Genomic DNA, 14454 nt, shown 5'->3' with positions numbered 1-14454 from the left:
GAACCAATTAGAACTATTTTTCTCTAAGATGTCTGGTAGCACTCAAAGGCTTAACGCATTAGCTTACAGCAAAAAAGATTTTACTCTCTTTAACTCAACTCATTTTATATGGATTCTTATCTTTTCTAATTCTAATGCACTGAATCCCTGGGGGAGAGGATGAAAAAAGAGATGGAGGGGGGAAAAAAAAGCAACAATCCTAAGCAAAAACAGGTGGTAAAGAGCTACGTTCATTAGCAGGTAAAAGAAAAACAATCTGTACAGCAAATATATTGTCATTTAACTGGAGGCAGATAGTGAGAAGGCACAGCTATCTTCCAATACTGAATAAATAACTAAAAAATTTAAAGGGTTGGGACATATTTATTATATGAGACATAACCTATTGATTTTCCTGAATAAACTTAAATGGTTTAGAAGTGCTGAGCATCCACAAACGGATTTGTGGTCACAGGAGATGAGGATGATCTTTTAAATTGAGGTAATAAATTACAGTATTTACTGAGATTAGCTGCTGTCAACCAGCCAGATCAGTGATGTAGGCCCTCTCCACCCCAATTTTTCACTAGTTTTCACATTACTTCCTATCCTTACTTCTTCGGTGGCACCAGTTGTCTACTTAGGGCAAACAAAATTTAAACGTGCTCAATGGATTGTCATATGTCCTGTAATCTATAGCTACATAAAGTAGTTTCCACACTGTAGGAAATGCAGCTGTATTAGAAGAGCACATTGCCGCATTAATTTATGCTTCTGCCCTGGTTCTGCAGGGGAGCCACAGTAACCATGGCAAGGTGTGGTGTGAGCCACAGCTGCAGTGCTGTGCTGTCTGTGGTGGTTGTGCACCAAGCACTGCAGTAGACCTGCAGGTCTGCACGCTTCAGAAGACAGCAGCATCACCTTAATTATCTCAACACATCCCTGTGAGAGTAACAAATGCATGGTGTCTGTGCTCAAGAGACAGTGCTATGCTTGATAAAACGACACTGGGAATAACCACTTCAAAAAAAAACAGGTAGCATTCATACAGCTTTTAAAAAAACAGAGTGTCACAAACCAACTTCATCTTCTCTCCATCTTCCTCAGCAGCAACGGCACCACAGGCTGAAGATGGGTGTAGGAGGGAGCAGGTTAAAGCCTAAACACCTAATTTTTGATGGCTGGATTGAGGAACATTCAATACCTCTCTGAAAAAGCTGTTCTGACACTGCATCCCAGTGTCAAATACTGCAGCTCTCAGGGGGATGTTACTGGGTCCTTCTCACAAACTGAGTAGCTCCACTGTAGTGAGACATCTCTTGCAACACTCCTCTTGGAAAGTGATTCCCAGGGTCTTACTTCTTAAGCAGCTGAAAGCTTTCTTCTGCTTTCCAGGCTAACTACGTTTCACAATGAGTTTACTCCTACCTGCTCTTGGGGCAACATTACTCTTCAGCTGAGACAGCTCCTTTCTCTCTGTGGTGTTTTTCCCTGTAATGCATCCATAGATGCCATAGGTACTATACCACCTGTGGACTATTACTGGACTAATAAGCCTCTTCAATTAATGAATTTCCCCTGCAACACTGTATCAAATACTTTATTATTATGGAGGCACATGAGATCCACTTCATTTACTTTGTTTAGAGAAGTATGACTATCTCATTAAATGAAATATCAGATTAATATAGCATGACTGATTTTTGGTAAACTCATGTTGCATTTTAACTAACTTTGCGTTGACTTCCATGTATAAAAAATGAATTAGCACAGTTTCTCATATTGATTCCATTTAAACTATCTCCAGAATAGCTTGCAGGACTCTTAAAGGTTGAGCAACAGCGGGGAAAAATAGCAACTTTTCTGTAGTTAATCCAGTGCAAAGACACGTAAGAAAAAGATGAATTCCTAACTATTCCTCAGTGCCAACTGATACATTTGTGTTTATTTCTGGTGTTTCCCCCCTGTGAAGAGCAGTTATTTTAAAGCTGTTTCACATACAAAATTTCAAAATCAGCTTCACCATGCACTCAGGACAATGCAAACACTCTAAAATAGTCATAATCAAGACATGGAAAAATGGTGCAAAAGAAGAAAGGAGGATGGCACGGGGCACATATGCATTTGTTTTCTTTTCCCACCAGGAGTAAAGACATGGTTTTGGGTGACAGTCTCCCACCAGCTGATACAATTACAGGAAATCCACCACCAGTCTAAAAACTACCTGAATCTCATTAGTACAACAAGAGTCAGCAACGCTGAAGTAAAAAAGACAGATGAATGGCAAAAAAAATACTGGTGTCCTGTGAAACATTCAGAATGCCCTCTAAAATATGTCCTTCTCAATCTGTTTTTTTGCCGAAAAAAGAATAAATTTCTGAGTTTCTGTAAGAGGATGTCCCTAACATCTGAAAATTGCTGCTTGGGGAATTGTTTCCTAACAGGAACCAGGTTAATAACTAGGCAGATGTTTCTTCTGAAATGCTTGCGCACTTCTGAGCTTGCCCTACTCTGTTTCTGTGCAGCAGAAACATTCACAGCTCACAATAACCAACTAGAACAGCAGAGGACTGTGAGAAAGAACAGACAGAATCTGGAGATAAATGCTACCTCATATACTGCCAGGAGCAGCTGGTTTGCTATCACTGATGCAATGAAAATGATCAAGCAATAGCAGCACATCTACTTTTTTATCAAGTGGTACTTTTTATCTGAGGGATCTGATCACTCTTACAGCCACCTCTCCAACAAACAAACACAACTTTTCCATTACCATGAGCACACCGAAGGACCACCAATCTGCACTCTGTGTGTGCCCTCGTCGGTTGACCACCTCTGGGGCCATATACTCTATTGTCCCACAGAATGAATATGCTCTTTTGTCATGGTCGATGGCTTCTTTACTCAGACCAAAATCTAAATAAATTGAAACAAAAAAGACTTGTCAGGTCTATAAAATGATTATTTACACTTTTGTTCACTTAAACTGTTCAAATAAAACACACCAACTAGGTGATGAAGCACCCATCTGTCTGCATGGAGAAAGGCCACAGGCACGTGTGTGCCAAAGCTCTACCTACACGGAATGCCTGGCTGGCATTTGTTAATGCATCCTGAAAGTAGGTGTATCATTTTCTCTGTTCAGAAGGATGTTCTGGCCCAAAGCAGAAGAGAGAGTTTCAATACAGAGACATACACAGTTCAGTTTTGGTAAAAACAATGCTGGTGAGGACTCTTGCTCAGATAACCAAAGCATTAGGAATAATAATTCCAGATGGACAACAGTGAAAAGGATGGCCAGAGACCACCTCCAAGGTGACAAAGGAATGTCTTTCCAGGTGTTCTCTGCACAATGATAATTCAGAGAATTTAATCTGGAGTAAAGAGTCTCACTGGAAACATCTTTCCATCCATGTTGGTAGGCAGGGCATCCTGCACACTTCACATCAGTCAGAAGGATAATTCTACCAAGAAAACACTATGTTCTCCACATGCTGTACAACACTGGTGCTTGACAAATTGTCAGAGAAGAGAAGCCCAATACTCAAACTCTTCTTGCTTCTGAGTTTTTGCAAGCAAACTCTTTCCAAACAAAGACCAGCATGCATTGAACATACTTCAGGAAAAAAAAAACACAAGGCGCCATGTTGTAGACATTAAGTTTTCCATTCCTCACATACCTGTGATCTTAATGTGGCCCTCTTCATCAAGAAGAATGCTGTAAAGCAAAAAAGGAAACATTCATTCATCAGGCAGGCACAGAATGCAGTTAACAAACGTGAGTAAAACAAGTTTAAGACAGGTAAAGAGATATGCAAGACTCAAATACATGTGTAAACAAACCCTCACTGGATTACATATCTCCAGAAAGAAAAATTATCTTCAAAGGTCTGTCTAATCTCATGTTTGAAGCACGCATGGCCTGCAGCAGTTGCAGAGTGAGCCTCCTCTTTACTCCATAGTGTGCTCAGGGTGGGCACGCAAACTGAGCTCAGAAAGAACAGCGTGTGCAAAGCTGACTACTGCGAAGTATGTGCTTCCAGCAGGAGAAGGAGCTACAAGTTTTCTGCTCTTCTCATAATAATAAAGGCAAGCACACAAATAATCAGGGCTTGGACTCACTGAATTAAAATTAACTCCAAAGGTAGGTTTGTTCATACTGAAGTAATAAAAATGATAGCTGAGCATAAAGACTAGTCACAGCCTAACTGCATGGATCTCAGCCCCTGCTAATTTATTCTGTTTGTAATCATAACTGAAAATTCAGCCTGGCACCCAAGTTCAACCATTCTCACGTTTGCCACCTGCCAACATATTTTATTCTCACAAAGGCACTCTAACATTTCTGTGAGAAAAATGACTGTAATTCACAAAGGGCATTACTAGTTTTTATGGAAACAAGAAGGAATGCTGAAACTGAAAAATAATTATTTGTTGTAACTTTTCTGCCTATAAGTACTGACTGTTTCTTCAGTTCTAGTTAGATTTAGTACATTTCTCTTTTCAAAATGGTCTAGTGAGGTGTCAGCTATTTTTATGCTCCCCTTCTCATAGAAAGTCACTTTAATCCAATTATTCAGGAAGAAAATAAGACAGAAGTGGAACGAACACATTGGGCTATACTTTTGCGAAAGGTTGTCTTTGTACTGAAACATAATTGAAAAGAGATGATCTTCTGTCACTCGTGTGTTTAGAACAGACTGTTATTGTGTAATTCATCAAACAAAGGCCAACAGCTGAGTCACTACTATGTCTTCAATAACTAAAGCTTTTTCTTCTTGATGAAAGCATTTTTACTTCTATTCTTTCTCTCTGGACTTCTTGGAGAGGCATAATTTTTAAATACTAGCCTATAACAGGCATGTTTAAATGTATTTTTGTGACTGCAATCTCTAAACAAGAGGCTTGTGCTTCAGAAAAGAACAGAATAAAACACCTGCCAGTGTGGAAGAGAAGTGCAAGTATGAGTTCTACAGAAATGGCTCTGGAAGAACAGCTCACAGAAATCACCTACAATTCTGCCCCACACCCAAGAAGCCCCTGTGAATAACAACACAATTCAAAGGGTGTAGGACTTTCCCCAGAAACATCAAATTTATATTTCATTGATTTCCTAATGAAAATCCATGCTGCTTTTCTGTGTATGCAATATATGGTTTTCATTCCTTTGCCCTCATTAGGAGGTTCATACCTTACCCTCATTAAAGGCACAGAGGTAACACCTACACAGCTATCAGACTACTAATCCTGTTTTAGATTAAGTGAGCCTAAGACATACAACAGATTTTCTCACACTGAGTGTATGAGAAGAATGATGAACAGATCCTGGTTTCCTACAGATGTGCATCCCATATTTCCTAAAACTTGATATACAGTTTCCTCCTCCGTCTTGTGATCCCTGATCACCCCTACGTTATGCCCTCAGCTGCCTGCAGCTTCCCCAGGGCCTTTGGCAGCACCTTTTGGACAGCTGGGTCTTTCCACATTTGTCATCTGCCAAGACATACGATGCTATTGTTATGAACGAAAATTACATTTGATGTAAAAAGAAATCAATATGCTAACAGTGACAAAAAGATAATTGTTGCACTGAACTAGCTTTAAGAACAACAATGTACCTGCTCCTAAGCACCCAGATTATAACAGACAAATGGTTTTCCTTTGACTGTGGAAGCAAACTTATTCTCTGCTCATATTTTGTCTTCTCTTTTTATCTTTATCACTTTGCAGTTCCTTTTTATTCCACACTGTCAGTAGTAGAAAATCTATTGTGACAATCACAATTACTTTAGCTATGGTTTGTAGGATCAGCTAATCTGAAATAAACTAGTATTATTTGGCAGAAGGGAAAAAACCAAACCAAACCAAACCAAAAAACCAAACAAAACACCAGAAGTTGTTAATTTGATTCAGGCTTGAGAAAAATCTTTCTTCTAAATCAATGCTTTGAAATTATTAAAAAAAAAAAAAAAAAAAAAAAAAGTAGACTACTTTTAAATGTGAAACTACGCTATAAACCTATTGAGGGATAACCTTTCACTACAATTTTTTTCCATTTTAGTTGCTCCGTTTAAGGTTTGAGCATGTTTACAAGATACTATCATTGTCAACCTGTTCTTTATTTCAAGACAGCAACATTTTAGCCTCAGGACTGTCCCACAAACATTCAAACAGTTTTCACTGACCTCAGTTTAGAAGTATGGCTTGAGAAAATAAAGGCTGAAAATCTCCAAGTTAGAGGCTGGGAAGCTAAACTAGTAGTAAGGGAATGACATACTCCAAGTTACAGGAGCTCACAGTAGCGCTAGGGCTGCAATCTCCTTAGTATTTTTTTTTTCCTGCAACTTTAGTACAGGGATAAAGAGTCTTTGTTATTAATTGTTCAGTTTATTTTACAGTGACTCTTAAATCAAGGCCATAGCAATTCTCTCCCATTTCTCTCTATTTTTAGTTTGGAGTCATGTCTTTTCAGATTCACTTTGAACTCCAATATAGCGAAATCATAATGAAGTTCTGCCAAATCTATTAAAGCTGGAATCCTGAGGGTTTTTTTTGATGATTTAAGTTTCTTTCCAAGTCAGCTCAGTTGTGCAGAAAATTCAACCCATGCTTTATGTTTTCCAGAAATTCAGAAATTTCAGAACTTCAGGTTGGAAAGAAAACCTGAAACTTCATAAAGAGTGTTTAATTTGATTGCAGGCTTTGCTATGAAAGTACCAGACAGAGTGAAGTGTTCAAATATCTCTGAAACAGATGAAGATTTTCACAAACCTCCTAGCAGTTACTTTGGAGAGCTTCTGGAGGACAGCAAAAGCACTGAACAAAGAGAGGTCAAATGCAGTGCCTATCTTTTAACAAAGGTGGGGAGAGAAAATTAGGAAATTAGGAACTAATTAATTTACCTCCAGTTCTGAAAATCTGACAGAGTAAACCTTGTGCTCTAATCAGGCTGGTAAAATTTCTCCTGAAGATGCAGGTGTAATTCTGCACATTGAACTTCAGAGGAGATATGGATCAAAAAAAAACCAAAGGGGAGGAATGAGGATCATGAAACACCTAGAATGACTGAGTGGTGAAGAAGAGTTCAGTAGCTGGATTGTTTAAGGTACAGAAGAGGGCTCTGAGGACACAGACATGCTCACAGTCACTCAAGGCTGCTGCTCAGGGCAGAACGAGCTGGCTGGGGAGCCAAGGAGGACAGGCCAAGGAGTAATGGCCTGTGACTGCAGCAAAGAACTTTCAGATTAGCTATCAGGAGCAATTTTCTAGATGTACAACTGGTGTAGCACTGCCAAGAGGCCTCCTATGGAGACCATGGGGTCCCCACCAGCTGGTTATCAACACACCTGCAATGACCTTCACATATTTCACCCTGGCCAGAGCAGGATGAGAACATCCTGAGATGGTTTTAATTTTCTTTTATTGTCTTATTTAAAGAGCTATCCTTTCCCAGATGCAACTTAAAAATATATCATTTTTTTCCCCCTTCAGAATGATTTTTTTTTTTTCCGCACCTGTATTTTTTACTCTAAAACTAAAGTTCCAGTGAAATCATAAGCTGCCACACTTTGTTGTCCTAGGCATGGCTACACATAAGATTTGCACTTATAATTCTACTTTTAAAGGATGCAGTTTTCAGTCAAACAGATGCCTTGATTTGTCTCCACGTATGAACTTGAGTTATACCATTCTAGATGAATCCCTTGCCTGTACAACAGTAGTTACAATATATTCATGTAAAGTAATTTTATACTATGACAGTTGTATCCAGATTCAACTGTATCACTGGTATCTATTTAACTATACATCAAAACCCATAAACCATACACTAAGAAGTTTGGAAATATCAGAATGAGGGCTGCCACCTTAACCTTACACAGTGATCTCACCCTGTAAAGGTCTTCAGTAACATGCTGATACTTTTGTTTTCTTCCAGAGAACTCCTGCCTCAGTTGGCAGAATGGTTAATATTCAGGGGATTCCAGCAGACCAGTTACAGTGAAGGGGATGGCTGGCTGGTCTCAGGTCAAATGAAAATGCACAGATAACTGGGTTCCATCTTTGCCTTTTTGACATGTTTCTGTGTGACAACAGCAAACCAGTGACACCTTCTTTTCTTAGGTAAGCTCTAACTCGCAGTTCACTGATCCCTAATTTGAGACACTGCAGTTTGCTCTGCAGAAACTTTAAGTTCTTTCAGCTGCAACCAAAGTCAGTGAGAGATGTGCCTTGAACCACAAAGTGGCACACAATGTTGAGAACTCTGAAAAATCAGGTTCTTAGTATCTCAAACATAGTGAATAGCTTTGACATGTACTTAATTTTCTTCTCAGTTTCTGACTTCTCCTAAAGCAAAGAATTACTACATGTGTATAAACATAATAGCACTGTGACTTACATTTGAATATACGGCTCATATTTGGATACCTTCTAATAGCAGCTTCATATACCATGTGTTAGTTTGAAAAACAGCTTCATCTAACATCAGAAAGAAAAGTAGTGCATGATTCATACTAATGCTCACTAGAAATGAAGTTGAAAACTGAAAACCTATAAATGAAGCTGTTCTATAATGTGCAGGTTTGTCGATGCTCAATGAATAAAATAGAAATCTAAAATGACATCGAAACTGAAGAGCTGCTGTCAGAGGAAGCAACAGTATGGGACAGTGGCAGCAATGGTGTGACCGCTGCCTACCTGCATTTCATACTATGTGACAAACTGGTACCTTCATCCCTCCAACGGTTTAATTTGGAGGATGACTTCCTGTATTTGCCAAATACTCTGGTTTTCTGGTTTGGTTCCATAAACAAGCAAGACTGCAAATTTCTAGCCCAAAGGACTGAGAGCTCTGGTTATGTACATCTGTGTATAGTATTACCGCTATAACACTGAATTTACAGTTCAAATCACATATTACAGTGTTGTAGATAGTTTCCTTCCCTTCAAATTCTCACCTACAAAGTTCACCTTCTATTACTTTTAGTCTCTTATTTTTCACATGAGTGTGAAAGCAATAATGCTCCATTGTAAAGGAAGAGCTGCATGTTTTTGAACTTAATGTCACAGAAGGAAAAGGCTGCTCTGCTGTTGTAAGGAAGCGTAAACAACAGTCAAGCAGACTGCTCTCAGTGGTCACCCTTTTAAAATGATGTTGACCATTACATTAAAAAGGCTAGTAACTTTGAAATGTTGCAGCCTGTTTTACTGGAGCTGTCACAGAAGATGCAGGCAAAGCACTAGGCAAGAGAAATGGAAGAAAAACAACATGTCACTCCCAGTGATGGCACTGGGGGCGTCATTTAGTCTGCTGATGTACTGCAAAGAAAAAAGTGACAGGAAAATCCCCTATAGCACCACATTAGGAATAGGAAATAGCTACAATGGTAAGGAAGAGTCGTTTTGGGGGAAATATTTTGGATAATGAATAGAAGTGCTTTTAAGATCCTGATTACTGTGTCTCTCCTGAGCTAATATGCACACTAGTTTTCAGAGATGTTCTTTTACTTCAAACAATGGCTACAATAAAACTGAATGGTGCCACGACGTATTTTGTATGAGCTGGAAATGCAGCTGCTCTGAGCAGTTCATACCACACCAAGGGGAAGGCCAGAATAAAGGCTGCAAATAGAGAACAGTGCTAATGAAGTCAAAGGCACAGAGATCTGAATCTCATTTTGAGATCAGTCACTATACCAAAGGCCAGGCACACCCATCATATTGGAACAGAGTCAAAGTATTTGGCCTTATGTTGAAATGATGTGATAGGAAGACTCTGCTCCTGAGGGTGAGGGTCTCATGTACAGAGTCTCACATACAAGAAGGCAGGCAGAGCCTCTGGCACCTTTTGATTTACTGGCATGACAAGGAACAGGAACGACCTAAAAGCTCACGTATTTATGTTTCAGTTCACTCATTCTCATTAACTTACTTTTCTGGTTTTAGATCTCTGTAAATAATTCCAAGGCCGTGGAGGTGGTCTAATGCCAAGGCCAGCTCAGCTAAGTAGAACTTGACATCTTCTTCTGTAAACATCACCTAGAGAGAAGGAAGAGAAGAACACATCTATTTACTGGGCAATGGTGGGCTGGCTTGCATTAAACAGACATGGGGAAGGAATTGCCTAACTTGGGAATGCTAGGAAGCCCATCATATTGGGTTCAATTTTCCATAATTTGTCTCAGCCCACAATAACAAGTCTTAACAGATTCTCCTCATAAAACAAAACTCGATTTGTTGAGTACTTCTGTGTTTTAAAACATGCTGCTCTCATTCATTTGCTTGATCTGTTTAGATGACATCATGTTGTAATAATACAAACAAAGTTCTAACTCCTTAGCTTTTGGAAATGAATGGCAAAATTCAATATGTTCAGTTCCACCCTTATTGCTTTCATATATTTGAATTTGCTAAACTCTTGGTATTTGGTTATCAAATTCTCACAAAATGATATGGGGTAACCTCTTTGGGGAAGTGAAATGCTTCAAAATTTTAGCAGAATACACAGCATGAAGAGACTCAGAGATGGATTTAAACCCCTGTGCATCCAGGGCTCAAGGAATCTCAGTGCAGATGCCCTAAGCAGTGATGGGTTGTCTAACTTTCAGGGCCTGATGAGGTCTAAACTGAGGGCCATTGCTTCCTTTTCATAGTTCATATGGATACCTCTAACACTGAAAGCTCTGTTTTGGGTGGGAAGAAACTTCTGCAATCAAAAACCACTAAGCTCAGAAAAACTGAGATGGCAAGAAACTCTTTGGTTCAACTTTTGTTATATTCTAGAGGTTATTAATTTCTCTTTAATCGAATTTCAATATGTAGTGTGATAATAATGCAGAAGGAAAAACTGATGTATCAGATGCACAACTGTGAATACTATGTATGACAGAAGTAAAATGAGTCAGCTCAATACAAATTCACATGTTGTATGTAAATGTAAATATCTACAGTAGAAGTTGCCGAGCTTATTTTTAAAATTAAGTCTCTGCTTTGGGAAGGGGTAGTCACAATACTTGGGTGCACTGAGAAGCTGCAGAAGGCTGAGAGCAAGAACAGAGGATTCACAGAACAGATGTCACATAATTTAATTAAGAATAACACTGCTAAGGCTAGAAAGAAAAAAGATACACAGGCAAAAACTCTGACTAAAAAAATTAATTGGTCTGAACGTAAAAATTGCATTAATTATAAAAATAAATTTAAATTATTTATAAGGTTTGAAATAAATAACATAGGCAAAAGATGAAATCAATGGAATCAGGGAAAATCTAATCTATACAGATATACCTAAACTCAGATGTCTCAGAAAGACAAAGCAAGAAAGAGACAAGCTGTGCATGCAAGCACGCTTTAATATACGGGATCTGACTGAAAGTCCACTGAAATCAATACCGCTGGACCAAGCCCATAAGTAACAAATTACAAGCAGTGCAAGATTTCCCATAACTTCTTCCGTTATGATACCTTGCTACTAAACAGCTGCAAAGTATGGATGGGCAAGATGAGTGACAAACACTAAAAAAAAAGAAGTACGTAAAAAGGACTGTCAAGTTAAGAGGACGTGCTCTTGATAGCATAAAGCAGAGAAATCAGCAGATTGCATTGGAAAAGCTTAGGGGAAAAATGTGAAATTTTAAAGGAGTACCAAATCTGAGTTGTTCTCTTTAACTTCCGAGTTCCCTTATTGTGGAGAATGGGTAGCTGCCCTCTGTAGGCAAGAACCACTTCTTCTCTCTCGTCTCATGAAACGAGAGAAGCCCTTGCTAAGGCAACATGCTGCCTCGCAAACAAAGCCCGAGTTCATGACAAACAGCAGAAAGATATTTTTATTTTCTTTAGTCTTTTTGCTCATATTAAAAATAACTGCTGCCATTTGCTAAGTACTTACAGGAGTATCATTACTCAGTGGTGTAATTAACCTGTTGCTAATGTCTTCTTGCATTAGCAAACAAGCCTTGAAAGCAAATACTTGGAGTCCCAAGCTGTGGTGCACATAGCAGTTTGCAGCATATCATTGAACCAGGAATTGGATGGAAAAAACAAACAAACAGACAAAAAGCTAGGGAACTTTTGAATGAAAGTAATTTTTTTCACAGCATTTAGTCCATCAGTTTTGCCCCAAACCAAGAAGGGCGAACAGAATTCCCCTCAAGGTGGTATTTGAAAGGTCCCTATTTTATCTTCAAAGATTGTGTGTTAGGTGGATGCTGGCAACCTGTTCCCACAGCTTAGAAAGAGACCAAGGGCTGGGGACATCATGGTGATGACAGAGAATGTCAGGGCACAGACAAGCCCTGGAGCAGCAGGGCTGCATCGCTGGAGCCTCCTGTACTGCCCGCAGCACCCTCTCTGAGCCTAAATGTAGGAGAACGCAGCTCTTCAAGCGAGGCAGGCAGCTGGCCTGAGGGGACACTGGGACATGCATGCAAGTGCTAAGCGAACCTAGAAAGCCTGTTGCTGCTGCTCTCTTCAGGCATCAGGGAGACTCAAGTTTGGACCATTTCCTGGCTGCCTTTGTCCACAGCAGCAGCACCTCTCCAGGGGCAGGTGCTGCGGAGGGCAGGGAAGGGATGGGAGCCCAGGAGGTGAGGGAGGCAGTAGTTGCCCCAGGAGGCAGGAGAGCAGGAGAGGGCTCTGACAGACACCCTCTGAGCCCCGGCTGATTCTGTGGGCGAGCCGACAGTGGGACTCAGCCAGCAAGCGGGGAAAGAATAATCATCTCCTGCAGCAGCTGCTGGGAGCAGGTTGGAGCCCCTGTGATTCTGTGACAGTGGTTTTGTTTTTTCCAGAAGTTCTGTGCCCATGCCCAGGGCAAAATGTTTTGGGGATTGATTTCTCAGACTGTTTCTCATCGCATCCAAGGTATATTTTGTGAGCAATGAGTCTGGGGCTATTTTGCTACAGGAATGACTTAGTAATAGCGGAGTTTTCTACAATGTTGGTGATTCAATGCTATCTCCCGCATTACCCATGGCATAATTCAAATAAAATTACTAAAAACCTACTTAAAGATGCAAGATGATACAGTTCTGTTACATATATACACATACATAGCAGGACTATTCTCAAGGCCATTTTTCCTTCCCACCAAATTAATCTGAGTCCTGCAAATGCAGGACAGTCGTTTCTAAGGTAAAAATCTAGCAGCTTACCTCTTTGGAGAGTCTTGTGAAAAGGTCCCCTCCCCGCAGGAAATCCAGTATTAGATACAACTTCCCCTCTGTTTGAAATGCTGCATCAGAAAAGGATGGAGATGTTGGAAGTTTGAATCAAGATAAAATCTCCAAAGAGTTAATCTTGTTGACGAGCAATGTATCATTCATGTCATTAGTTTCTATGTCATTTTAGCACTTGGGGAACAGAAAAATGTAATTTCTATATAGAAGTAAGCAATCAAGCTTAGAGTATGGGAAAAAATGGTATCAGTTGATAGAACACAATGCATCACTAATACATTCTTTTCCATATTTAGCACCTATGAATTAATATTGCTTTCCATTGCACAATGTACCAGGAGTCACTGAGGATTAGCCATAGAGAGAAGTTCCCAGGTTTGCGTGAGAGGAGAGCCCGTATTATCCAAAATGTCCTCAGAAGACCCTTTACAATAACAATAGGGCTCCTCAGGGAGCTGGTGAGGCAGAGGAAGGCAACTCCAGTAAGACGCCACACTCATATGCACACATATACAAATTTGGACTTGTGCTGATTATTAAAAACAGTTTGTATTTAGATTCTCTGGTTTTCTAAATGATACCTGACAGCAGGTGAGGGGGTTGGCAGATGCATACTCACCAGTTATCCCACTAGCACAATCTATCATGTTAGGCTTTATGAAAAATGTATTTTGATGGTGGAATGGCTAAATCCTACTTATACTGAAATTCTCCTTCAGTATAAATGAATAATTTCACACAGGTAGCCTCTAAGATTTTGTTAGAAGCAGAGCCATTAGTAGGCAGGGGGGTACCTGTATGAAAATATAACATATCCAGTTACAATTCCCCAACCAATTTAAGAACAAACATGAATTATATTTTGTTATAGTTACCATAATGAAGCTTGACTATGAAAGGGTGATTCACTTCTGCCAAAATATCTCTCTCCATTTTTGATCGTACCCGATCCCGAACTATAAAGAACAATAAGAACAGGAGCATATTAAGAGGCAGCATGGTTGCGGGATACAGTGCTGGCATGAGGTTCAGGTGATTTGGATTCTGCTTCTCACTCTGCTGATGGCTTGTGGTGTGACCTTTGGCAGATCATGTCACACTCTACTGTCCCCGTTTTCTGCTTGTCTTGTCTGTGCAAAAAAAGTAAGCTCTTCAGGAAGGCACCACATCTTCCTCTGTAGACAAGAGCCCTAACTAAAAGGACTACAGTATCACAAACAACAGGATAGTAATTATGCTTTGCAGAAAATAATGTTAATGTAAAAAACTATATAAAATTAGTGAATCTGTCTCATTTAAG

At 39.7% G+C, this 14454-nt stretch overlaps 1 protein-coding gene across 5 annotated transcripts in view; it reads right to left on the bottom strand.

The window, feature by feature from the left end:
- RPS6KA2 (ribosomal protein S6 kinase A2) overlaps window positions 1-14454 on the bottom strand; it is a 290506-nt gene that overhangs the window by 56088 nt on the left and 219964 nt on the right. For all 5 annotated transcript variants that reach the window (XM_071806355.1, XM_071806356.1, XM_071806357.1 and 2 more), the window contains 5 exons: window positions 14030-14110; window positions 13131-13210; window positions 9911-10017; window positions 3660-3697; window positions 2753-2895 (listed from right to left, as the gene is read on the bottom strand). In XM_071806355.1, the coding sequence (XP_071662456.1) occupies window positions 2753-2895; window positions 3660-3697; window positions 9911-10017; window positions 13131-13210; window positions 14030-14110 (449 nt within the window). The remainder of the gene's footprint in view (window positions 1-2752; window positions 2896-3659; window positions 3698-9910; window positions 10018-13130; window positions 13211-14029; window positions 14111-14454) is intronic.

This window comes from Patagioenas fasciata, chromosome 3, assembly GCF_037038585.1.
Source record: "Patagioenas fasciata isolate bPatFas1 chromosome 3, bPatFas1.hap1, whole genome shotgun sequence".
In the NCBI taxonomy this organism is placed as follows: domain Eukaryota; kingdom Metazoa; phylum Chordata; class Aves; order Columbiformes; family Columbidae; genus Patagioenas; species Patagioenas fasciata.
This window is presented reverse-complemented; position numbering and strand designations above follow the sequence as displayed.